The 25,563-nt window shown below is 36.4% G+C and overlaps 1 protein-coding gene across 1 annotated transcript in view; it reads right to left on the bottom strand.

The window, feature by feature from the left end:
- CFAP47 (cilia and flagella associated protein 47) overlaps positions 1-25,563 on the bottom strand; it is a 223,362-nt gene that overhangs the window by 76,792 nt on the left and 121,007 nt on the right. The window contains exons 39-46 of the mRNA XM_013008474.1: positions 22,941-23,091; positions 21,672-21,760; positions 19,590-19,676; positions 16,618-16,688; positions 15,176-15,321; positions 12,232-12,343; positions 11,208-11,434; positions 6,803-6,959 (exon numbers count right to left, since the gene is read on the bottom strand). Of these exons, the coding sequence (XP_012863928.1) occupies positions 6,803-6,959; positions 11,208-11,434; positions 12,232-12,343; positions 15,176-15,321; positions 16,618-16,688; positions 19,590-19,676; positions 21,672-21,760; positions 22,941-23,091 (1,040 nt within the window). The remainder of the gene's footprint in view (positions 1-6,802; positions 6,960-11,207; positions 11,435-12,231; positions 12,344-15,175; positions 15,322-16,617; positions 16,689-19,589; positions 19,677-21,671; positions 21,761-22,940; positions 23,092-25,563) is intronic.

Below are 25,563 nucleotides of genomic sequence, written 5' to 3'. Positions count from 1 at the left end.
TTTGTTATCTATGCTGGTACTTTCTTTTTAAATAACACCTTGTTTTCGCTGAAGTTCATAATTTTCTGATTTTTTTACTGATCCTACTAAAAATGTATGAAATGTCTCAGGTAATACAGTAAAATAAATATTAAAAGGCATAAGAATTAGAAAGGAAGTAAAAACACATTGTTTGAAGACCAAATCACAGACTATCTTCATTATAGCTTTGATTGATTAGACTTGACAAGATCCTTTATTTAGTAGCATGGCGGAAATACTATTATATGTGAACATTCTCAACTTTTCTATATGTTAGCACAATTAGAATGTAATTAAATGGTAGCGTATACTTTATATCAAACTTTCTTCTATTCTATAAGCACCTAGTAATATATTTAGTATATTCATGATTCTATTTATGTCCAAAATATGAAAAGCTTTTGAAGGACCTAAAACATATCCAAATGACAAAAAGTGTTACCATAGTCATGAATAGAAAGACTCACATATTGAAAGAATGCAAACTCTTCACAAGTCAGCATTTCTCAATCAAAATTACAACCAGATGTGCTGTTGTTTTTTAAATTTTATAAATCAAATGGACTATAAATGTCTGCAGAAAAACAAACACTCCAGAACAACTAAAGCAATTCTGATTAAAAACAGAACAAAGGCTTCCATTCTTTACTAATTTTTCTCCAAAACCAATACCAAACTCACGGACATCAAGTCAATTCTGACCCATACAGATCCTATAGGGCAGGGTAAAAACTGCCTCTGTGGGTTTCTATGACTCTAACTCTTTACACGGGATTAGAAAGCTTTGTCTTTTTCCCAAGGAGCTGTTGGTGATTTCAAACTGCTCACCTTGCTGTTAGAGGCCCAGTGCCTAGCCATTATACCACCAGGGTTCCTCCCTGTTAAACTCCTGGTTTGGAAGCCCTGTGGTGATTTTACTTTGTACTTGACTCAATGGCAGTGAGTTTGTTTTTGGTTTTTTTTGGATTGGAATCAGTATAAGTCAGGATAGATTTGACAGCAGTGGGATTTATGTATTCATTTATTTTGGCTAAGTGAACTGTAGTAATTAATATAGAATATAATTAGAGGTAGGAACTTTATTGCATTTGAATACAGAGCCCAGAAATATGCCTAGATAGATACGTCAACTTTTTAAATGTACACTGTGGCTACATATGGTTTATAAATAAATAATTTATATAGCCATGTATATAAATGTTTTTTTAATACCCTAAATTATATTTTGTTAGATATGAGCTAATATGAACTACTAGTTGTTGGCTATCAGTCTAGTCACATCAGTTCAGTAATGAGTAGGAATTCCTCCTAGGGTTTATGGCTGGCTACTCACTTTTATTTCCATCACTGTTGAATTGTTTGAGTTTCTCTATGTCTTCATGGATCATTGACTGAAAAATTGCGAGGGCTTATCAAGAACTAACTTGTCAGCATGCTAAGTAAGAAGTTGTCTTTTTCATATCTAAAATTGTTTAAGGAGACAAAGTTTCCAAAGGAAAGAAATGGAAGGTTTTCCTTTCTAATGAACTCCTCCATAGGGAAGGGAAGCAAGGAATTATAGACATGAAATTAACTTTTTGTTTTGCATTTTCAATTCTGCACACCACAAAGTTGCTTTAATTGTCTTGTATTTAAAATAAAATCTGTTCTGAGCAGAGCTGATTTTTAAGTTCCTGTAGACTGATTTACTGAGAGTACAAATTAGCTTGAATGAGTTATTAGCAAGCAAGCCAATTCATGTTCTCCAGGACTAAACTAGGGTAAAAGGACTTATACAATTTCTGATTAAGTACCTTCCCAAATGTAATATGACAGAACATATGTTCACTGTTGAACACCTAATAGAATGAATAAAAAACTTTTTAAAGCTCACTATTAAAGCAGGCTTTGTCCACAGATATAAAATAGTAAAAGGAAAATTGAGCCATTTATGGAACTGAAAAATATATCTGTTAAATTCATAACAGTAAAGAATCTATAAGGAACGTAGGATCCCTGGTAGCATAGTGAGTTAGTTATTAGGCTGCAAAGTGCAAGTTTCAGTAATTTGAACTACCATCTGTTCCATAGCAGAACGAGAGGCTTTCTACTCCTGTAAAGATTTACAGCATCAGAAATCCTAAATAACATCCCTATGAATGGGAATAAACTTGAAGGTAGTATGATTTGAGTTTATAGCCAATAAGGGCTTAATATCCTAAATAAAAAAAATACTTCTCCAACTTAATAGCAATAAAACAAATAACTGAATTAAAAATGGGCAGAAAATATTTCACCAAAGAGGATATTCAAATGACTATCAGGAACCTGAAAAGATCCTCAAAATTATTAGCCATTATGGGGACGCTAACCAAAACCACAATGACTCCACACCTCATCCCTAATGGAACATCAGAGAATAATATGTGTAGGTGAGGTAATGAGGGTGTGGGCCAGAGTGGAGACCCAAAACCTATCAGTAGTCAATTGGACACCCGCTGTCAAAATGGCCACAAGGAAGAGAAGAGCCAGTCAGGGTGCAGTATAGCACTGATGAAGCACATAACCTTCCTCTAGTTTTCTAATGCGTCCCCCGGCCCCGCTACCATGACCCCAATTCTATCTTACAAATCTGACTAGACCAGAACATGTATACTGGTACAAATAAGAGCTCGCAACACAGGGAATCCAGAACAGATAAACCCCTCAGGACCAATAGGGGGAGCAGCGATACTAGGAGGGTAAGGGTAGGGGGTACCAATCACAATGATCGACGTATGGCCCCCATCCCAGGGGGACGGACAACAGAAAAGTGGGTGAAATGAGAAAGCAGTCGGTGTAAGACATGGAAAAAATTTATAATTTATCAAGGGGGCAAAGGGGGGAGGAGGGCGGGGTAAAATGAGAAACTGATGCCTGGGGCTCAAGTAGAAAGAAAATGTTTTGAAAAAGATGATGACAACATATCTACAGATGTGTTTGACACAGTGGATATATGTATGGATTGTGATAAGAGCTGTAATAGCCCCTAATAATATAAAATTTAAATTAAAAAAGAAGAAATTAAAAGAGGCTGAGAGTTTCCCTAAATGAAAATATCAGTGGCCAGACCAAGAAATTTTTAGAAGTATTCCTTGTTTTAAGATTTTTAAGAGTCAGTTCTCTCACTAACCAATTAAACCAACCTCATCCGCTCTTCTCTCCGTTAGGAGTTCCCCCGTTCCTTTAGGTTAGATAACATTTATGCTTCTTTGTGATGTACAACATGGGTAGGGGAACCTCAAGAAACCCTCCATATCCCAGAGAGAGTCAGGAGTGTTCTCCCAGGAAGGATAAGTGGATTACTCCCTTCCATCATACTGTTACCACTCTATCTTGTGGGAAACAGAAAGATTTCTCCCAAGTTGTCTCCCCTAAATATATGCCAAATCCAAGATGCTGCTTGCTACACATGGTAAATGCCTGTACACTAGGAGGTCATTAAAAGTACGTCAGGGGTTATTCTCCTTAAGGGTATCTAGAGCAACAAGACTGTATAGTCTGACTCACCCTAAGTAGGGCCCACTCCCTTCTGATATTGTTCCCCTGAAGAAGTGCCCAAAGGCAAGCGTGGTACCACTCAAGGATAACTAAGGTTAGGCTACTATATTGAGTCTAGGGTCCACCCATCTTGCCACATATGTACCCCTACTCCCTCCCTTTACTATTGTGTGTACACCGCTAGGTCATGCCCCTCCTATTGCTTGTATTGCCCTTCCCGTGACGTAGGTCGTTGTCTGTAATCAGAGGACTTGCATGGCCCCAAAGAAGCTTTCGTTAGAAATAAATCCTCATGAGAGCTTTCTCCTGCCCATTCGTCTCCCACCTCCACGTGTCCCACCAAGAGAAGCTGAGGTGAGCATGCTACCATGAAATGTGTCTGACTTCTTTATTTTACTCTCTCCCATCTTTCCCTATTCTCCATGACTTTAATATAATCTTTATATATCTTAACCATACAATTGCGCCTACTGAACCTGTGATTAGTTGTGGGGGGCTGGCTACCCCTACACTATCTGTCATGTTATCTATTAAAACACTAAATATAAAGACAGAAGCAATTTAAGAATTCAAAACAAATAAACATACATATTTAATGGCAAAAGAGAAATATGGTTAGATGTAGGCATGCTGAACAATCACAGACATAGTTCTGGTTGGAAGCTATGTGAAGCTTTTCTTATGCTTTAATTACATGTCTGCATAATGGATGGGTCACTGGTGAATAGTCACTGCGGTCAAATGGGTACTATAATTGGCCACAGGCAAGCTTCAAAACAAAACTCCATGTTTCAGACACTATTTTCAAATTTTATTTTAAAAAATTGGAAAGGTGTTTATATACCCTGCTCACCAAAAAGATAAAATGCCATAGCAAGCACAGGCAAACCCAGGACATTTTCTACAATGACCTTCTCTGCTAACTTTCCTGATTTCTAAAGCTCACTGCTATTTACTTTCTTGGTGTCTAAAGCTTACTATCGTTAAATTTACTTGGATTAAACCGAATAATGCTTAAAATCCCTCTCCAGTCTCCCTGCATGAAAATACCAATTGGATTTATAAAATAAAAATCAATTGGACTTATAAAATAAAAATTGTGGTTTCAATTGTTGTTTTTCACCCCAAATATAAAAACATAAGTGATGGTATGACAAAGCTTTCCAGTGTCAGAAAAAAACTTGATCAAAGAAGGTGAGAAGGTCATGCTTCTAGTTTCAATCAGAAATTAGGTGGGTAGAAATGATTGATGTACAATACATGTGACCGAAAGTTATGAATAGAAAAGAAAAATATATACACCTAATGAGTTCACATAGTCACTAACAACTGATAGATCATTTCAACTTGTCCACCAGAGAGTTCTTTCTCTTTATAGAAATAGTATTGTTGAAGGGTAAAATTTGGGTGGATAGTAATTAATTATTCTCAAAGCAAAGCCCACTGTCAGGAAACCCAACTGGCTAGTTATCCAGAAAGGCAATGTGCTAGGCACAAGATAAAATGAAACAATGATCCAAGGAACATTAGTAACAGATATTTTGCCATTCAAACCCTATACCCTAAGGATAACAAACTTTAGGGACATCTCCCAAAACCAAGGGTCTCCACCAAAAGCAAGGATTCACGTCCAACATGACACTATTATAAGCTCCAAAGATCTATTCTCTGATAAATGTGTACAAATTATTGTTTATAGAAAATTAAGTCTCTTGAAATTGTCCTAAGGCCACGCAGCAAAAAAAAAAAAATATATATATATCCTACCCAAACTTGGTAAGAACAGTGAAAGTCTGTGATATTTGGGCCAAGCCCCACTTTCTTCCACCCTCTCACACCACACCAACACGGAAACTGCAATCCGTACCACTGTAGACAAGAACATGTAGACATGCCCTGCATGCAAGGCAACCACTCTCCACTTTTCAACAGGACCCAGCACCCCTACTGCCTTCTATCCACTGCAATCACATCAGTTCCTACTCATTGTGAGACTCAGTATAGGGTTTCTGAAGTTATAAATATTTATGGAAGCAAATAACTTAAACTTTCTCTCTTGGAGTGGCTGATAGGTCTGAACCAGTGACTTTATTGGGGTTAGCAGTCCAGTGCTTGCTCACCCAACACAGCCACCAGAGCACCTATAGCAGGCCTTAGAGCAGACCAAATTCTTTTATCTTTGTTCCCAGTTTGGTCACTTAGCATTTCAATTTGGAATGCCAGCTCTCCTAGGAAGGTCAAGAGAATAGACTATCCTATAATTTGCAATGTGTAACCACAGTTTCCAACTTAGTTAACATAAATCTATAGGCAAATTACAAATACAAAAGCTAACAAAACAGAATTTCACAAAAAGACAATTTAAGAATCCACGACACTGGGGTTCCTATACATCCTAGGTATAGCATTAAGTGAAGACATTTTATTCTTATTATCTAGAAGTTGGAATAAAGTAAAAGAATATAGAAAATAAATTGTGAATATTTAAAATTAGATAATTACATTGCATACATCTTATACTCACTGCCATCAAGTCAATGCTGACTCACAGGGACCCCCCCGCCCCTTTGGATTTCTGAGATTAACTGTTTATGGGAGTAGAAAGCCCTGTCTGTCTCCTGAGGAGCTGTTGGTAGTTTTGAACTGGTGACCATACAGATCACAGCCCAATACATAACCACTACACCATTAGGGCTCCTACCAATCTTGTACTTATAGGTCTTATACATCTTATACTATATATTTAGTCATGTAACTTATCGATATTCCTGCAAAATCTAGCTTATTCATTTTTGATCATGACAACAACAAACTAATAATAGAGGAAAAATATCAGCTATTACAGACTTTAGATTAGATCAAGGATAAATTACTCAGATATGATAAATTGCCCTCTTATCAGTGTTCTCGCCACCCACCTCCAGCCCATCCTTTACAGCCAACCTAAGTTAACAAGTAGACTACCAAAGCAACAGCTCACCTTTCTCAAAGTACCCTTACTGTCTATCAGAATGCTACTCTTTAATGCACACAGGTCTAGAAATTTCAGTCCAGCCACTTAGCATTCAAATTCAGTACATCATTTAGATTATTACATTGTGATATGATGATTACATATAATGCAAAATATTATTCAATAATCAGTATTCATGTAGCTGAACCATCACTTCAATTATATTATGAACAGCTTGTGAGCTAATTTCCCAGAGCTTAAAACACTGCTAGATTTTGCAGTCTACACATTACTGATTACCTTTTTTACTTAAAGGCTTAAGTTTTTTAAGTTTATCTGGATTTTCTGAAATCTGAGGGATGGAGATTGTCTTGGGGATATGGAAATATTCTGAAAGGCTAGCTTCTGCTGTATACAAAATCGACTTCGGCTTCTTCAGCTTTGAGGTACTAAACAGCATACAAGTCTGCAAATAAACAGAAGGTAAAATGAAGATATACTTCTCTTAATATTCAATTCCAAAGTACAAATGATAGTACGTATTAGGTATTTCGATATATATATATTTATTTATTTATAATTGTCCAAACTGGTGAAGGAATCAGATTTGTTAATTTCTTTAGGCAAAATTAGTTAATTGGAGAAAGGAGATATTAACTGGTTCATAGAACCAATGGAGTCATTATTTACCAAGGGATGCTTCAAGTGGTCCTGGGTCTTTACATGGTTGCTCAAGAATCCATTGTCACTAGAACAAACGGTTCTACTAGTAAACTGTGTTGAAGAAGTGTTTCCTTTTCAGAGTTGAGACTTGCTCTACTTAACTTCTACCAATTAATTCTAGTTCTTAGTAGCAGTATCGAGTGAGTTCCTTCTCTTTTGCTAATGATAATTCCGTGACTATATAAAAGCAGCTACGTGTCACCCCTTCACAAATCTCCAAAAGCTCTTTTTATTCAGCTTTGATATTTTTTGTTCTTTCAACCATCATTCATCTAACGCGGGTTACAAAAAACCCAGGCAAAAAGTAGACACAATCTAGTTCAATATTCTTTCTTAAAAATGACACTGCAAATAAAAGTACCAAAGGAGAGTCTGGCAGATTGAGAGTGCTGCTCATTGTTCAGGCAAATGTTCCATGCAATCAAACAAGGACAGAGGGCCTAACAAGGAATCGAGGGTGGATAAAAACACAAGATTAAAAGTTATTTAGACTTCTAGAGAATCACAACCTGATGAGGGAAATCAGCCCATATAAAATGAAATGCAAAAATCAAAGTTTGATCAATGCAGTAATACACGCTGAAAGCGTAATGGGAATCCAAGGAGAAAACCAAGGGAAATGAAGAGAGATATAGAAGAATAAGTCAAAAGGACAGTTATGAGGGTTCCAGTTCAAACATGCAGGGGGTGGGGTCGTTATGTCAAATAAAGCATGTCTAAACTTGCTCTGTGCTCAGTGGATGGCCACAAGAGCAAGTCCTTTCAATGATATACACTTGCCTTAGTCTTCTAAGAGTGCCTTAAAAAGAAAAAAAGGCCAGTCAAAACAGTGACATCCTTGAGGGACTCAATTTTTGTTCCTTTTCAATGTTCTTTGAGTTTGGAGAAAAAGAGAAGCCTGAAGGGGCAAGATCACAGCTGTAAGATGAATGGGGTAAAGTTTCCCAACTTATTTTTTTGAGGACAGCCTTTGCTGATTTCAACGAAGGAGCAGATACATTGTTGGGGGGAGGAGGAGATTCCTTGGCACCACTTTCCTGCACTTTTTCTCACCAATGCAGTTTTTCATTTTCTTAAAACTTCCCCCCATGAGAGCCTTATGTCATCTAAGAAAAGCTATCAAGATTACCCCTTGAGGATCCTGGAAAACAGTGGCCAAGACCTTTTTGACCTGACCTCTCTTGCTTTGAATTTAATTGGCCTAGCAGATCCCCTCCGATGTCACTGTTTAACTGGACATTTTTCATAGTCCATGAATAAAATTCATCTCACTAAAGTTCCCCCTTTAAATAAAATCTCTTGGTAATTTGTTGAGAATGAAGGCATTGATTTTCAAAGGTAAAATGAGAGAGATCGAGGTTGTTGAAAGATGGAAATAAATGGCCACTGATTGAAAATCAGCATTATAAGAGTATTCTGAGAGTTGAACATAAGCCTTCCCAAAGTCACTGTCCTGGAGGAGGACTAAGCATGTTGATCATGGCTGAAGAGAAACCTCAACTTTCTGAGAAGCATGTCAGTCAGGAGAGCTTCAGAATCTTGGGCCTTGATTTTTTTGGAGCCATTTAGAACATAAAAACCTAGATCATCTTAAAAAAAAAAGTTAATTCTGGAAAGTTGGATAACCCACTGCTATCAAGTTGACTTCAACTTACTATAACCTTACAGGACACTGTTCCCTAGGGTATCTGAGACCATAAATCTCTACTAAAGCAGACAGCCTCATCTTTATCTAGCAGGGAGGCTGGTGGATTTTAACCCGAACCCTGGGGTTAGCAGTCCAAAGCTTAACCCATTGTGCCACCAGGGCTCCTTGGCACCTGAGGTACAGTGGTTGAAGCAGTCACCGGTTGTTAGAAATCACCAAGAAAGATGTGGTAGTTTCTCTAAAGATTACAGCCTTAGCAACCCTGTGGAGATGTTCTGTTTGGTTCTTTAGGGTTACTATAAGTGAGAACAGACTGGGGGTGCAAAGGGTTTGCTTTGGGGTGATGTAGAAGTTAACTAAATAAATAACTTTGCACATATTTCCTTAATATAGACATAAACTAAGTAAATAAATAGTGAGTTTTCTTCCAGGTGGTAAGTGCTAGCTACAGAGAAAATTGGAGACAGCTGAGGTTTTGGAAAATGCTTAATGGAGGGTTTTGTTGCTGTGCGCCATACAGTTGGTTCTATTGGCAACTTTAAAGTACAGAGTAGAACAGTCCATAGGGTTTCATAGACTGCAGTCTTTAGGGGAACAGATGGCTTTTGTTGACCTTTTGTTTAGTAGGGGAGGATAAATGAGGGGACATCAAAAAGTTCTTGGGAAAATTCCATGGGAGCCCTAGTGGAACTATTGGGTAAAGGTTGTACTGGTAAGCTGGACTGGCAATTGCAGGGTCAGCCATTCAAACCTCCAGCCAGCCCATCCACTGGAGAAAGATGAAGCTGCCTGCTCCTGGGAAGATTTACAGTGTGGAAACCCTGTATTGGATCACCATGAGTGGGTGGCAATGTGTTAATTTTTTTAATCCCATTTGTCCACAGACTTTTAAAAGCCCCTTCCTATGTATATCTGTAAAGCAGAATCTGATAGCATTTCTGAAGAGATTTGAAGTGATAAAGTTAAAGAAAGGCAGCCCTATAAAAGGACAAAGACGATGGGTGTGCTTGAAGGGAGGCTATGTGTGCAGGCTTACATTTTAGAAAAAACATTCTAGTTACTTTATACATAAAAGATTGTATCACATTTCAAACATAAGGTTATATAAAACAGAGATCACAATGACCATATTTTTTACCACATTTTAATGCAAATAACACGCACATTATTACTGTTTTTTTCCAATGGCCCAACCCTTCAAGCCTTAGATGCCACTGTGCGCCATGTGCTTTATATGTGTATATGGGTGGGTTATATGGGAAAGTGCATTATGCTTAGTAAAGTAGAGGGGCAGCAGAAAAGAGGAAGTCCCTCGATAAGATGGTTGACACAATGACTTCAACAATGGGCTCAAGCATGAGAACAGGCATGAGGACAGGGCGGTGTTTCTGTCTACTGTACATGGGGTTGCTATGAGTACAAATTGACTCAAAGGCACCTAAGAACAACAACATGGTAATACTAAAGTCTATAGGCATAATGATAACAGAAACAGTAATATGCATATACATATATCAGATAATATGCTGAGAACTTGACATAATTCTCACGTAATTATTATAAGATGACCAATTTCTCCATATTACAAATGTAAAAGTCAAATCTTAAAGTTTTGAGTAACCCACCCACAGATGCACAGTTAGACAGGTTAGAGTCTGGGTTCTCAGCCTAATAATCTGAACCTAGAGAAGCTCTTTCCAGGAGAAGATGGACAACTTTTAAAATATGACCTCACCTACGCCCACTCCTTTAAGAGATCTGTTTTAATTATTCTGGAGAGGGAGTTGGACATTGGCCTATTTAACAGTTCTGCAGGTCATTCTAATGTGTAGCTAGAACTGAAAACTATTTAATGACCATAGTATACTGTAGTACACAAAATCACACACTAGACAGTTTGGCTTCCATTTTTCAATTCAATAAAGTTAAAAAAATACTTTTTCCATGTGTTCTGGAGGGAAAAAGTAAAAAAGAAAAGTCCAGCACTATGATTGAGGTAGCAATAGAGGGCAGATGACTCATGTAAAATCACTTTCTTTTTTTTTTTTTTTTAAATCATTTTAACGGGGGCTCATGCAACTCTTATCACAATCCAAACATATATCCGTTGTATCAAGCACATTTGTACATTTGTTGCCATCGTCATTCTCACAACATGTGCTTTCTGCTTGAGCCCTTGGCATCAGCTCCTCCTTTTTCCCCCCTCCCCCCTCCCCTCTCCCTCATGAGCCCTTGATAATTTATAAATTATTATTATTATTTTGTCATATCAAATCACTTTCTTTCAAAAATTATATAGAGCTTTTGCTACTTAATCGGTAACTGTATTGTTAAAACATGTACCTCAATCATAGTCAGTCCCAGGATGGCGACGGCCACTCGAACACTGCTGCTCTGCAGAGTGCCCGTGATTGTCCTTCGATCATACTCAAGCTCTGACATTTGTTGTTGTGCGGCAAAAACCAAAGCCTTTTCTCTGGCTTCATTAGCCAATGGCAATTTAAGCTCCGTATCCACAACTTGAAAAGGATTGCAGTTCAAATACAAAACTGGTTCTTCCTTACTATGCACTAGAGAAAACAAAAATACTGGTGAAAGAAATGAACATTTAAGCCCTCGAGATAGTTAGCCACCTTCCTTCCATATTGTTGCCCAACACGGACCTGGGAAGTCTGAAATGTAAAACTGTAGTTATGACCTTTAATAAACAAAGCAAATACAAACGAACAACATATTTGTAGTAATTTAATTCCAGTGGCTCAAAAAAAATTTCTAGAAATTAGGAGAGGCCCATTTTGTTGCTATTCTCTAGGAAGCATTCTAGAAAAATGGTTCTCTCCGAGCCATATCATAAGCATGCTCAAAAAGGTCAATCAATATCGTGCTGTATTCCAAGATCCGAAGTCAGGAGAAGTAGAGATACATGGAAAGATACATGGAAAGACATTAATACAAGGCTAGGCAAGACCTGGCACTCCCCCTACCCACTAAGAATCTTCTGCTTAAAGCTACTTTCTTGATGGGTCAGTGGTTAAGGAACCAGAAAGTTGGCAAAGTGTGTATAGTCAAACCTAAATTATTTTAAAACTGGAAAGTTTTGTTAGAAAATATTTTGCATGTCAAATTTGAGTATTTATCACAAGATTTAAAAAGAAAGCTTTGAAAAAATAATTACTATACGCATTTTTCTTTAATTGATAAAGTGGTACTCTATTACACGGAAGCTAATAGGATGAGGTTAAAACGGAGCCTTCTAAAATGGAATTAAATACAGGAAAAGCTAGCAATGAATTTGGTTAGGATATCATATGATAAGTAGTTCCAACCTTTAGAGTTAGAAGTGAAATAAAATAAACTTATACTCTACCTTCTTCTGGAGTTTCACTGTAGTCTATTGGAGTCGGACAATTCACTGGGAAAAACCTGGATGGCAAAGGCATCAAACCTTGTCCTTCAACAATGTAGAGTAGTTCACCAATCTAAAAAGCACAACCACATAATCATGTTAAATTTTCAAAGCTCAGAAAAATTGTGATAAACTTTAATTTAAAAAAACCATCTTTTTAAATATTAGAAGCAGAACAAAATTGTTTCCTGGGATGAATCAGCATACTAACAGGACATCCAGGCCTTTTACATTTATAAAGCAACCTAGATTTTGAATGAGTGGAGAGTTGTTAAGCATACTATATAGATCTACCGCTGTGTGGGGAAAACTCTGCATTCAATGGGTTGATTCAAAATATCCGAGGGAGATCTTGATTGCAGTTGCTCCTTACTACAGGTATCTTTGAAATATTTAGTTTGAAATAATCAAATAAGCAAGGAAAAGAACTTTCTTTCATACAAGTATTTACAGTTAAAATTAGATCATGATTGGGATTTGCTTTAAAAGAAACATGAAAAAAATCTGGCCATGTATTAATAATTGTTGAAGCAGGATAGGTGGCACCCATGAAGACTTCTTATAGTCTTATCTCCATCTTTGTATATATTTTACATAATAAACGATTTTGTTTTATCACTCTATCTTTAAGATGGAAAATTAGGATGGGGTGCTGTGGTGATTAAATGAGATACCATCTTAGGAACTTAAGGCCTCTTGCAGAGTTGCTGTGTGGTACGAATGGTTAATGTGCTAGGTTGCCAAAAGTTGAAGTTTCAAGTTCCTTGGAGATGCCTTGGAAAAAAGACCTGGTGATCACCTTCAGAAAGATTACCACTGCCATCATGTAGATTCTTACCGACCCTATAAGTCAGAGAACTGCCTCTGTGGGTTTCTGAAGCTGTAAAGCTTTACAGGAATAGAAAGTCTCATCAAAGTAACCCACTATACCACCAGGACAACCACTGTAGTCCCTATGGAACACAATTCTACTCAGATACATATAGGATTGCCATGAAGCTAAGTGCCTTAGACCACTAGGTGGACTTGGATATTTGATTATCTATTTAAGCGTGCAATTGCATTTTCAATATAATTGGCAATATAATTGACTATGTAAATTAAGAGATGTCCTTCCCCATATAAGTAATTATAATTCAATGCAATCTTTAAGATTGAGAGTGTTATTCTTCATGTGACAGCAATGTAATTTCATGAATGTTGTTTTATTTTAGTATTATCTCTGACCAGGACAAAGTACATGCAATAAAATATCATGTTTGAATAAATTGAGGTGCCAACTTAAGTATGATTATGTTTTGATTAATTGGCACACATTTATTGATGCAAATGTTAATCACCAATACCTTAATTCAAAGCATAGACTTAATTTACTTACTATGCTGAGAATTAAGCTTAACACTTTTAGGATTATATTTTAAATTAATATATGAAAGCAATTGTGACACATTTGATCAAACTATCGGTCAATGTAGTTCCTATTTTTCATGAACTTTGATGAGTAAGACTTCAGTTAAAATAAATCATTTAATGGAAAAAGTAATAATGTCACTATAAGACAGCATTTTCCTACTAATTGGTCATTTTAAAGGCAAAATTCAACTGCTTTGCATTTATTAAACTACATTTTCATGTGCAAATGATCCTATAGAAATATTTTCTTCAAAAAGCCAAACAAAGCAAATCCACATTGTTATCAAGTCCATCCAAAGGGACTCTACCAGGTATCACAGAAGTGACTCTATCGCGTTTGGTTTCTAAAGCGGTAAATTTTTACAGGAGGAAACCGCTGCATATTTCTCCAATAGAGGAGCTTGGTGGGTGGGAAGCACCAGCCTTTTTGTTAGCAGCCAAGTATTTAATTAGGGCTCTATAAAAACTCCCAAACCCCAGAACTCATAGCAGCACTAGAGTCTACAGAACTAAACCAAAACCAATACTAAACTCACTGTCACCAAGTCAAAGCTAACTTATAGAGAGCATAAAGGACAGGGTAGAACTGCCCCTGTGAATTTCCCAGGCTGTACTCTTTTCAATAACCCTTATTTCATTGCATATGGGTTCAGTATGTGGAACACATTGATAAATCCTGAGCTCTCTCCTGGGGGCTATCATTTGCTTTCTTAGGTCCACGGATGGCAGTGTCTGGAAGAGGGTAATGCTATGAAACCTTCATGCTGCACGTAGTGTCTTTTAACTTTCTTTGAAAATGGAAGCTCCATAAATCTCACAACCATAGAAAATGCATTCTTCCAACAACCTCAGAAGCCTAGAAGCAGATCATTCCTCAGTGGGGCCTCTGAGGAAAACCCTGCTGTGAATGTTCTCTGAACACTTGCCCCCTGAACAAGAAGGTCCATTTAAGTCATTTCTAGAATCCTGACCCACAGAAATAAACATAGTAGGTGTGTGTTATTTTAAGCTAATATGTTTGTGGTAATTTTTTCACACACGTAAGGGACACAATAGGCACACTTCCAATCTGTTCCTCGTGGGGCTTTTCTCCAGGAAGTCAATTAGAATTTTCACACATTTGTTTGTCCTTCAGAATAAGTTCCTTGCCTAGCAACTTTAAAGACTGACATTATCTATACTTCTGGAGAGCCACACAATGCCTGGGATATAGTAGGTGATCAGTAAATATTTGTCACCAGCTATTAACCACTGTAGGTGACAAATTAGGAATTTTAGGGAGACCATCTTGATGGTGAATTGACGGGTCTTAGGAAAATTTGTCTATAAAAGAGGGCTAGTTTGGGTTCTAAAAATATGGTTTTCGTTGCTTTTCTTTATCTGCCCTAGAATTTTAGGTCTAATGTCTCAAGACCTCCAGCTGCCTTCAAGGTGACCCTTGTTATTCGATTAAAATTTATGCTAATAGCACAGATCACAATTCTGGTCTCACCTTTGCGTTGCTCAAGATGATGACACAATAGCGCACGTGGATGTCAAAAGGAAGAAAAAAGAATTCTAGTGTTGTGCATTCTTTCTCTTGCAGTTCAAGAGTACGACTGGAGCAAAAGAATTCTTTTATAAAGGTGGATCTAATTGCTGTCCAAACATAAAAAAAAGAACATGATATAGATCATTTCATACGTGCTGTTTAAATAAAATAGCTGTTTCAACTAATGATTTTTAGGATCAATTTAAAATTTTCAAAGCATACATGTTCCAGATTAGAAGACAATCCATTTGTCAATGAAACTACAGGTGACCAAAACTCAGGTTTGAAAGAAGGAAAACTGCAATTATTATCCTCTACTAAACATTTCTGAATAAACAATTTCATCAAAAGTGAAAATCACAACTGGTTGAAATTTATCTAGATGTATGGCAAAAAAGCCACCCATAAATCTCCAAGGATGTAATGTAGACTCTGCAGTGCACAGTTCATATTACAGAATGAAATGGGTAACTTGAATAGCAGTACAGGGTTTTTTTTATTCTTAACACACATACATGCACCTTTTAATGTTTTTTTTAAGTACTCACAAATTAATTAATACTGCCTTGACCATGGATCGTCTTCGATTTGATTCTAACCCATAAAATGCTAGAACATAGAAGTGGTGTGATGTGACTTCTGACACTAGATCAGGAAATGTAAAAGAACACTGACTGGGTTCTCTCCCCCTGGGGCTCACTGCCTTTAGAGCACAGCTTCCATTCTGTGAAGAAGCTCAGGCTACATGGAGAGGCCATGCGGAAATATTCAAGTCAACAACTGCAGCTAAGGTCTGAGCCAACAGGCAGCCCTAACCATCAGACTAGTGAGGAAGCCTTTGGGATGACTGAAGCAGCAGCCACCATCTGAGTGTAACAGCATGAGAGGCCCTGTGCAAGAGTCATTTAGCTGAGCCCAGTCATTCCAGAAATGTGGAGGATAATGTTCCAAAATAATATAGTATTTGTGTGGCAGTACATCTGTTGTTGTTTGTTCTGCAGTTATAGATAATCAGAACATTCCTTTTTCCATAGTTCTAGACATCGTTTCAAATATTTTCTGTTTTCACTACTCTAATCTTGGTGATGATGTCCCCTATATAGATACAAATCGTTCAGAAGGAGCTAAAAGAGGCCTAAAAGCCATGTAACCAAATGTATTCATTGTTCTGGCAAGGAAAGAAAAGTTAGCAGTAAGAGAGAAGATATGGGCAAAAGTCTCCAAAGGGGCAGAAGCAGAAGACTCTAGAAATCAGCACTTCAGCCTCCTCCCCGGTTAGCAATCCCCATAGGGTGCCATTTTGACTGTCTCACAACACATCCACTGTTGCCTATTTCATGTTATCCCCTGAACATAAAAGTCACACTTAAAATCAAAGAAATGTTTCTTTTGGGGTGACTTACAGGTTTTTAAGGTATGTTGGGGATTATGTAAACATTCAGAACTTCTATATTCACTAGTTCTTCCAGCATCCCTGTCACAATAGGAAAACAAAATCAACACCACAAACATAACTCAAACACAATTATCATTATAAAGGTTATGCACATGACTACTTATGACTACCCACTTTCTGCTATGCGAGATCCCAATGTATTTAAGATATCGTTGCAGGCTTATATTCTTTTAGAAAGTTAAAAAAGAAAAATGCAAATGTAATAAATGAATTTATCCATATTTCTATCATTTTTTAATGTTGCACTATTTTTTCAACGTCTGAAAAGAAGTACAAATTTGATAATGATGATAATAACAATAATAATCCAAATCCAAAAATTCAAAAAAGTAAGCAGTTTCAGTTTAGTGCTAAATAGGAACTTTCTACCCAAGTGATTCTATACATAATTATTAATTCTCTTCAAATATTTTATTTTCTTTCAGCTCACTTATTTCACTTTTGCTTCTTTCTCATAAGGATAGAAAAAGACTTGAGGAGTTGTATAATCTCTGGTTGTATTTCTCAAAATTAACATATCATAGTCTGCAACAACTTTCTTTTTTAAAAGGTCCTGTATTTTCCAAAACCCAACAAGTTTTGCCAAAATTCCATACTCTTAGTATTCTGATCACTTTGCTCAGCAAGTTGCAGAGTAGCATTTGACTACTTAGATACTGTTTAACTCACACATTTTCTGAAAACACAATAACTCTAGATTGACACACGGTCATGCACTTTTGCCTGAAATTGATATTGTAAAACTGAACTCATTCTTTGCACCATATCATCTCCTTTTCTACATTTGATTTTTATTTATAAGACTCATTTCCCTATAACATATTTTTAATGAGGGTATGCACCCAATATAGTAATTATTCTCTACTGTATTTTTACTACCAGGTAGACATTGGATTGCTAACTGGGAGGTCAGCGATTCAAGCCCACCAGTTGTTCTCCCTGGGGGAAAGATGATGCTGTCTGCTCCCTTAAAGATTTACAGTCTGGGAAAATCCTCGAATGGGTTGCTATGAATTGGAATCAACTTGATGGCAGTGGGAATGGTATTTAATTTTCTTTTATTCATAGGCAATTGGGTGGGTAGCTTAAATAATTGGTGTTCTGTGCCATCAAATTGGGTGAGGTTTCCCAATAAAATTATGGTAGACTAGCTCTTTCATGATGTGTTTCGTTGTTTCTTAAAAAAAACTTATCATCTATATGAATAAATTCCCTATAATTTAAGGAATGGCAGTACTATTTGAGAGCTAATCTGTATTAGATGGATCCTATCTTGACATTCAGCAGCTTGAGAGAAGAACTAAGAAATTACAGTACTATAAATATAAATGTAAACGACTGCATGTTTGAGACCAGGTTAGACACCCTTCGTAAGCTGCACTTCATGGTAAGGTGGTAATTATTTTGGATGAAGACTTCAAGGCATTATTTTATGGCATAATTAGATTTAAAAAGATCTTATTACTTGTGTGTTTTGTTTTTCTTTTGGTAAGCATACCATAAAAGGGAAGATGCTTTTATGTATAGCTTTCAAGTCTATGATTACAAGAAATCTTGAGCTCTGGATATAATCAAATTCATTCTAAACTATTATATAATGAAATACCTGTCAGAATGTGTGATATAGAATTTCTATATTGCATCCCAAATCATGAAAGTAAACTCAATTTTGCTGTTCATTAAACTGATTCAATATTTTGTTACTTAGTCTGACAGATACCTACAACATTTCTCTGAGGCGTTACATATTTTCAATACATAATACTATAAATTATTAACATTTAATGTGAGGAATTCTTTCAAGGTCATTAACATAAAATCAAGGGTCACAAAGCAGCCACTTTAGTTAAGCAGTCTTTTGAGAATGAAAAAAGATAAAAAATCTCTAAGAATTGCTTATTGAAGTGGCTAGCAATACTAGCATTTCCTATCTACAATGAAATTAACATAAACTAGCTAAAATTTCTTATTTTTGTGTGATCTACACGTGTAGTGCCAATTTATACCTCCATGGGTTCACTTATGTTTTTTGTTCATTATAGCTAAATGTGAAAGCAGTGCCTTCAATGTCCTACTTAAGCATGAAATGAATATTTGATAAAAAAAACAGTGAAACACAATTGATGTGTGTATGGATTGGGATAACAGTTGTATGAGCCCCTAATAAAATGTTAAAAAAAGTCAAATAAACAAATTAATTAATTAATTAAAAAAAAAACAGTGAAACAAAATGGTTATCTTCTTTAACAACTTTTCTAATTCAACAACCAATAGAGACAATCTTTCTACATTCCTCAAAATATTGACTTGAATACCAGTCACTTTGGAAAATATACATATTTTAATCTTAACAAGATAAGGCCCTAATGGTTCCTTACTTATTGAGGATAACAATGATATGAAAATTCCCCAGTCACTGCCTGCTGAGATATTTTTTACATATGAAAGTGTGACACTGATCATGTCTTAGGCAGGAGGCAAAGAGATGTATAAGCTAAACATAGACATAATGGTCAACATATGCAGACATTTTATTAATAAATGCTTATATGATTTCCTCTCTGCTTGACTTCCTTTGTCTTTGGTAATGTTTCCTAAAATCCTTCACCCTAAGGAGCTATTCTACATATATGAGAAATACAAAGTTATGTGACATAAACATTTTTTGCTTCTCTATTCAGAAGCACATAGTAGATGAAATAAGATTAAATATTTTATCAAATGGATATTGATTCCATTTACATGCACATGGACCTAATAATAACACAGAAACATGTATTTATTTGAATAAGAGTGTGAATAATATAACTAAAACATTCCGAATAAATGAAAATCATTATGGTAAGATGCAGTACATAGTTTTGTAGAACTTCTCGGATAATTGGAAGCATAAAAATAAATAAATAAATAAATATTTACCCCTGGCTCATGCGGTTAGTCAATTGTCCAGACTCATTTAAGCGTGACGGTGCAGTTACAAATGTTGAAGACTCCACTAATATAACACTGAAATAAACAAATAAGAATTCATTAGAATTTTATCAAAATTATGATGTTAACATTCTTACTTTAAAAACATTTCCCGTTGTTCATAAAAAAGCCAGAATCACTTATGCCTTTTGAGATGTCCAATTGTCCTCATTCTCACACTGGAAAAAAATGTTAGAAAGAAGAGAAATGCCTCGATATAGGTGAAGTGTATCATTATTTTCTATGCAACGATAACACTGAATTCTCATAGTAGGTAATTTAGAACTGAAATGCCTCGCCTAATCATATTCCAGAGACTCGGGGGAAATCATGCCCAGGTCTAATGCACTGCTGGGGCTAGTTGCATTTCATACTGTTTAATCCTACTTCCAAAAGAGAGAAATCGTTAGATCAGCCATGAAATTTGGATAGCTTGTTAACCAGTGCATTCATAATTGTGCCATCTTCTGGAACCAGAGGGCATTGTGGTCCCTCTTCTCAGACAATGTTCATTCATTCAAAAGTTGCAGAGATTCATTTACCTGATGTAAAATACAGATATGAATATGCTAACATCCTTGTCCTAGGTTTGTTTTTTTTGGGGGGTGGGGTGGATAATGTGGAAGTGACAATATTGCAGTAGAATAAGAGGTCATAAAGAGCCATGGAGGAACATCTACTTGAAACTGCAGAAGTGAATCTGTTAAAACTCAACATCTTTAATTCAGTTCGTACTCAAGGACATCCTATGTGCTACAGAGTACTATTACATAGCCACAAGTTTCTTGTGTGTGCTACTTAGTAGGTTTAAACTTCTAACCGTTCTGTTAGCAATTTGAGAACTAAACCCTTTGCTTTACCCAGGGATTTAACTGCAACAATGGGTTCAAACATAAGTACAAAGGTGAGGTACTCAGCCTCATGAGATCACTGAAGATATGGGTGCTATAGCAAAGTGTGGTGAAGAAATCAGATGGTGTCTGGCTATCAGAAATAAACCATCCGTGGTCTTAAAACAAGCAGTCTGTCTTAAAACAAGCAGTCATCTAACCATGGAATCGGCGAAATCCACACAGAAGACGCACACTAGCCTATGTGATTCAGGACTGTAAATAATAAAATCCAAACCCAGAGGAGGGGATGGTACCAGAGCCCAAGTCCTAAACACCTAGGTTTCAGAATGTTATGGATAAAAGTGGAAGCTCCAAATCCATTTGCAGGGTCCCTACATGGATTGAGTCTCAGTGACTCCCCATTGACGATAGTCTAAGAATGTGAATAGTCTTAATATCAGACAAAGAGCACTGTAAAGTGGATTTTAGCAGCTATAGTTAGGCTGGAATGTAACATCTTATCATTAGATCTCCCCTTTGATCCATTTTGAAAATATTCTAATTTTTAAAATATTCTCTGATTTTTTTTCAATTGAAGTTTTTCGCTGTGTTATTTGGTTATTGTTGCTAGGTCCTTTCTTGTTTTTGTTTTCTTTGGTCTCTATAGGGAAGCCAGGATGTGTGGAGCTATGAAGGCTGTTAACATTATTAAAAATTACCTGGGTTATGGAAAGGGAGATTGGATGAAATGGAGAGTCAAAGCAATGGATAATACAAGAAAAAAAATGTTCCAAAGTTGATAATGGTGATGATTGCACAAGCCTTCTTAATATAATAGGGCTATTGAATGGTAACATACATTACTTATATCTCAATAAAATTATTTTTGAAAGTTCAGTTTTCGTTTTTAACAGATGGAATAAAGTTAGATATAATAAAAGATACTGTAAACTTAAAGTAATTAAAGAGCACTAAATTTTGTAAACAGCTGAAAGGCAAACTTAGAAATCTGATGAAATACATCTGATTTAGTTAGATCAAACAGCATTTCCAGGAAAATTATTTTATGATCATTATTTGCTCATTTTAATATGATGATGTTCGTATGTTTTTAAGAATATAAATACATGCCATATGAAGAAATTTGCATATTTATATTGACTGGATGGGGAAAATTAACACCTAAATATTCACTTACTTGAAAACTCCTTCAGTTTCGAAGGGGTTTTTAACATGTAAAACGATTTCTTTCCAATGATAACATGGACTGCTACATTTTATAGTTTCCTAAAAAAAATAAATCACAGTAATAAAAATTAATATTCTGAGGTATAATATAAACTTTAAAAAGTAGAATTTCTATTTAGATAGTATGCTAACATTTATTTAAATAATTCCCTCTTTCTCAAATATATTATACTGCTAAAACCTGGGTAAGTAAAAAACAAACCTAGTAAGTTGATTCCAACTCATAACCATCCTACATAGGGTTTATGAGATTGTAAATGTCTATGGGAGCAAACAGCATTATTATTATCCCAAGAAGCAGCTGGTGGTTTATTTTATTTTATTTTTTAGCTGGTGAGTTTGAACAGCTTACCTTGAGGTAGCAGCCCAAATCCTAGCCCATAGAGCCACCAGGGCTCATTAAAATCTCGGTGGGAAAAGATAAAAATATGTTTTACCTGATCACTTCTCCAAAGTAAGGTGCTTAACAACTCAACTACTTGTTCAATTTTTTTTCTTTCAAACTGATTTCCTTCAGTAGCTCTCTTTGCTAGATGCAGCAAAATTGTGTCTTATTTGAACGCATGTGTGTGAGAAAATTAATAAATGTAAGCATTAATGACCATTCAAATTTCTCAAACTTTTCACCCAAATTATTCCCCCAGATAATCTGAGGATGACAACACACAAGGCATTCCCACTTCTGTCCTGGGTCTCATTATCGAATTAGCCCTTTTGTTGATGTGAGCATTATAATATTCTTCCCTCACTTCTGGCACCATTCAACTCTCCCAGCATCATTCTTTTGGTGTGCTTCACTCTTGTCCCTGCCTATCATATTCATGGTAGAAAAAAACCTCTTGATACCATAAGATCTACAAAAAAGCCAGCCATAATAAAAGGACCATTATTTTATACGGATTTCCAACAGTGATATTGGTAATTCAAACCCATTAGCCACTCCAGGGGAGAAAGTTGAGGTTTTCTGTTCTCATATTTGGTCTTAGAAACCCTATGGAGCAACTCTACTCTACCCAATAGGGTGATGAGTGACAATCAACTTGAAGCAGTGGGTTGGGGGTCAAAATAAATTCCAAGGCAGTAGGAATTAGTTTGGTGCTTTCTACTGACACACATGATTTCAGGAAGACAGAAAAAAATGTAGACAGTGACTGAGTTTAGGACAGAATATGGCTTGAGATGAACAAAAATTCCATACAATGAGGTAAATTTTACTTACAGCGTCTTTAAAATTGAGAATGTCACCTCTGAGACCAAAACATAAGGTTGCACCTGCAACTGTATCCTTGGGTTTTGAGATCAATATCAAAGAAGCTTCAGCAGGGTGAATAAATCGGCTAGTAAATTTTATAGCAATATTAATTTGGTTCCTATTTGAGAAAAAACAAAATGCAACATACTTAATTTTAAAAATACACTCCACAAGCATGTTAATTATAGACCATGTGCCCAGTGCTTGCATCATATAATTTATTCACATCTAAAACATAAAAATAAAGTTTTGTGTGCATTTCTAGGACACCTGTATTCTAGTTATCTTCACCAGTTAAGACAAGACATCATGATCCTACCTTTAAAATAGAAAGCTAACTTCCAAATGTACACATACTATGCTAACGCACAACTTCTGCAACACAAATGCCTCTACCTTATTAATAAAATATTTGATAGTTATTATATGCACTCTGTAAGTGGCTTTGTATTAGCCGTCAGAAATTCCAGAGAATAAATATATAGTCGTGTCCGTGCTCATATGGATCAATGAGAATAATAAGAAAAAAAGAAAGGTTTGTTATAGGAATACTTCCACTTTTAGAATGTAAGTTAAATTTAGGCATCAAGCTAGATGCAAACATAAATATTCTTATTTATAAGCTGAGGTGGCACTTTAATTTAAATGATATCTCTGGGATCTTAAATTCACAGCTGGCAGAATGAGCCTCTTTAATTGTGATTTAGACAAAATCTAAGACAGGATGTGGTAGACATAAAAAACAACCAAACTCATTGCCATCAAACCAATTCCGACTCACAGCAACCATTTAGGACAAAGTAGAACCACCCCTGTGGGTTTCTGAGAGTGTAAATCTTTAGAGGAATAGAAAAACCTCCTCTGCTTCCTAGAGAGCAGCTTGTGGGGTTGGACTCCTGAACTTTCTGTTAGCAGTCCAACACATAAGCCTCTACAACACCAGGACTCCTTTGTGGTACACACAGGTAGGTAATTATACAATATCTGATAAAGGTCAATGTTGCTTTGTTGTTATTGTTACACAAGACAAAATATTTCCCAAGTTCTATTTGTAATCACCAAACAAAGTGAAATTAGCTTAGATAAAGACACTTAAAAATTGCCTAATAATAGTACTCAAAATTTAAAAGAGAACGCATATGGAAAAGTGAGTAATTGTTTTCTAAATAAATTTATAATTAAACACTGTCTGTTCTGTGAGCCCTTCCCTGTTTTTCTCACTATTTAAGGAGTTTCTTATCCTCCTTCCTCCAGTTCTATGCGTACATTACAATGAAAACAACTGCTAAGTTGTTATGTCTTGTCTGGCATATAGTGGGCACACAAACACAAGATGGTAAAAGCAAATGTATTGGTGTATAATTATAGAAACTTATCAAAAATATTAAAATGTGAAGCTACTGTTCTCAGGTATATCCTTTTTCTAAGTCTATACACTCAGAGGCAGACCCCCTTTCAATGGTGGTTTGTTTTATTTATTTCAAAAAGAAGTCTGCAGGGGAACGATTAAGGCCATAGGGTGAATTTGTCAAGGGTTCCAAATGAAACTCTCAGAGGGCAGCCCTTGCTAACCTCAAGGCAAGTGCAGGTGCATTGCTATGATGGAAAAATTCCTTGGTGCAACGTTCCTGGCCTTCTGCTCACCAAAGCAGTTTTCAATTTTCTTAAAACTTCTTCCTAATAAGCACCCATGTTGCCGTGCATCCTCAAGAAAATCTTTCAAGAGTGCCCTTTAATCTCTGTCATTGCTGTCAAGTCAATCTGACTCCTAATGACCCCATAAGGCAAAGTAGAAGTGTCCCTGTGGGTTTTCGAGATTGTAAACCTTTATGGGAGAAGAAAGCTTTCTCCTTCTCTTGTGCAGCAGCTGCTGGTGGTCTCAAACTACTGACCTATCAGTCAGCAGCCCAACTCATAACCTCACTATTCCACTAGGGCTCCTCTACTCCTTAGTAACCCCACCCCCACCCCCTGCCAAACAGTCCTCCTGAACTTCCAAACTGACCTCTTAGCTTTAAATTTCACTGGCTCAGCACCTCCCCTTAGATAACACTGGGGTTTTTTTGGTTGTTGTTTGTTTTTAAATCATTTTATTGGGGGTTCGTACAATTCTTCTCACAATCCATACATACATCCATTGTGTCAAGCACATTTGTACATTTATTGCCATCATCATTCTCAAAACATGCGCTTTCTAATTGAGCCCTTACTATCAGCTCCTCATTTTCCCCCCTCCCTCCCCACTCCCCTCTCCCTCATGAACCCTTCATAATTCATAAATTATTGTTATTTTGTCCATTGTTTTGATTGAACTGTTTTGAAAGCACCCTAGGGCGACTAAGAGCAGTCCCCTACTTAGAAGGAGAGAACTTATCTTCAGCCATTCACTGATTGCAGCAACTTGTTTCAACACACATTTTTAAGATAAACCCACGGTGCAGTGCACTGCAAACCATAAAGTCAGCAGTTGGAAACCACCAGCTGCTCTAAGGGAGAAATAGAAGGCTTTCTTCTGCTGTAAACAGTTACCATCTCGGAAACCCACCGGGGTAGGTCTACCCCTAAAGGGTCACTAAGTTATATATGAACT

This window comes from Echinops telfairi, unplaced genomic scaffold (assembly GCF_000313985.2).
Source record: "Echinops telfairi isolate 266 unplaced genomic scaffold, ASM31398v2 ScPeMD7_38;HRSCAF=143, whole genome shotgun sequence".
Classification (NCBI taxonomy): Eukaryota; Metazoa; Chordata; class Mammalia; order Afrosoricida; family Tenrecidae; genus Echinops; species Echinops telfairi.
Note: the sequence above shows the minus strand (reverse complement) of the source record. Positions and strands in the feature narration are given on the sequence as shown.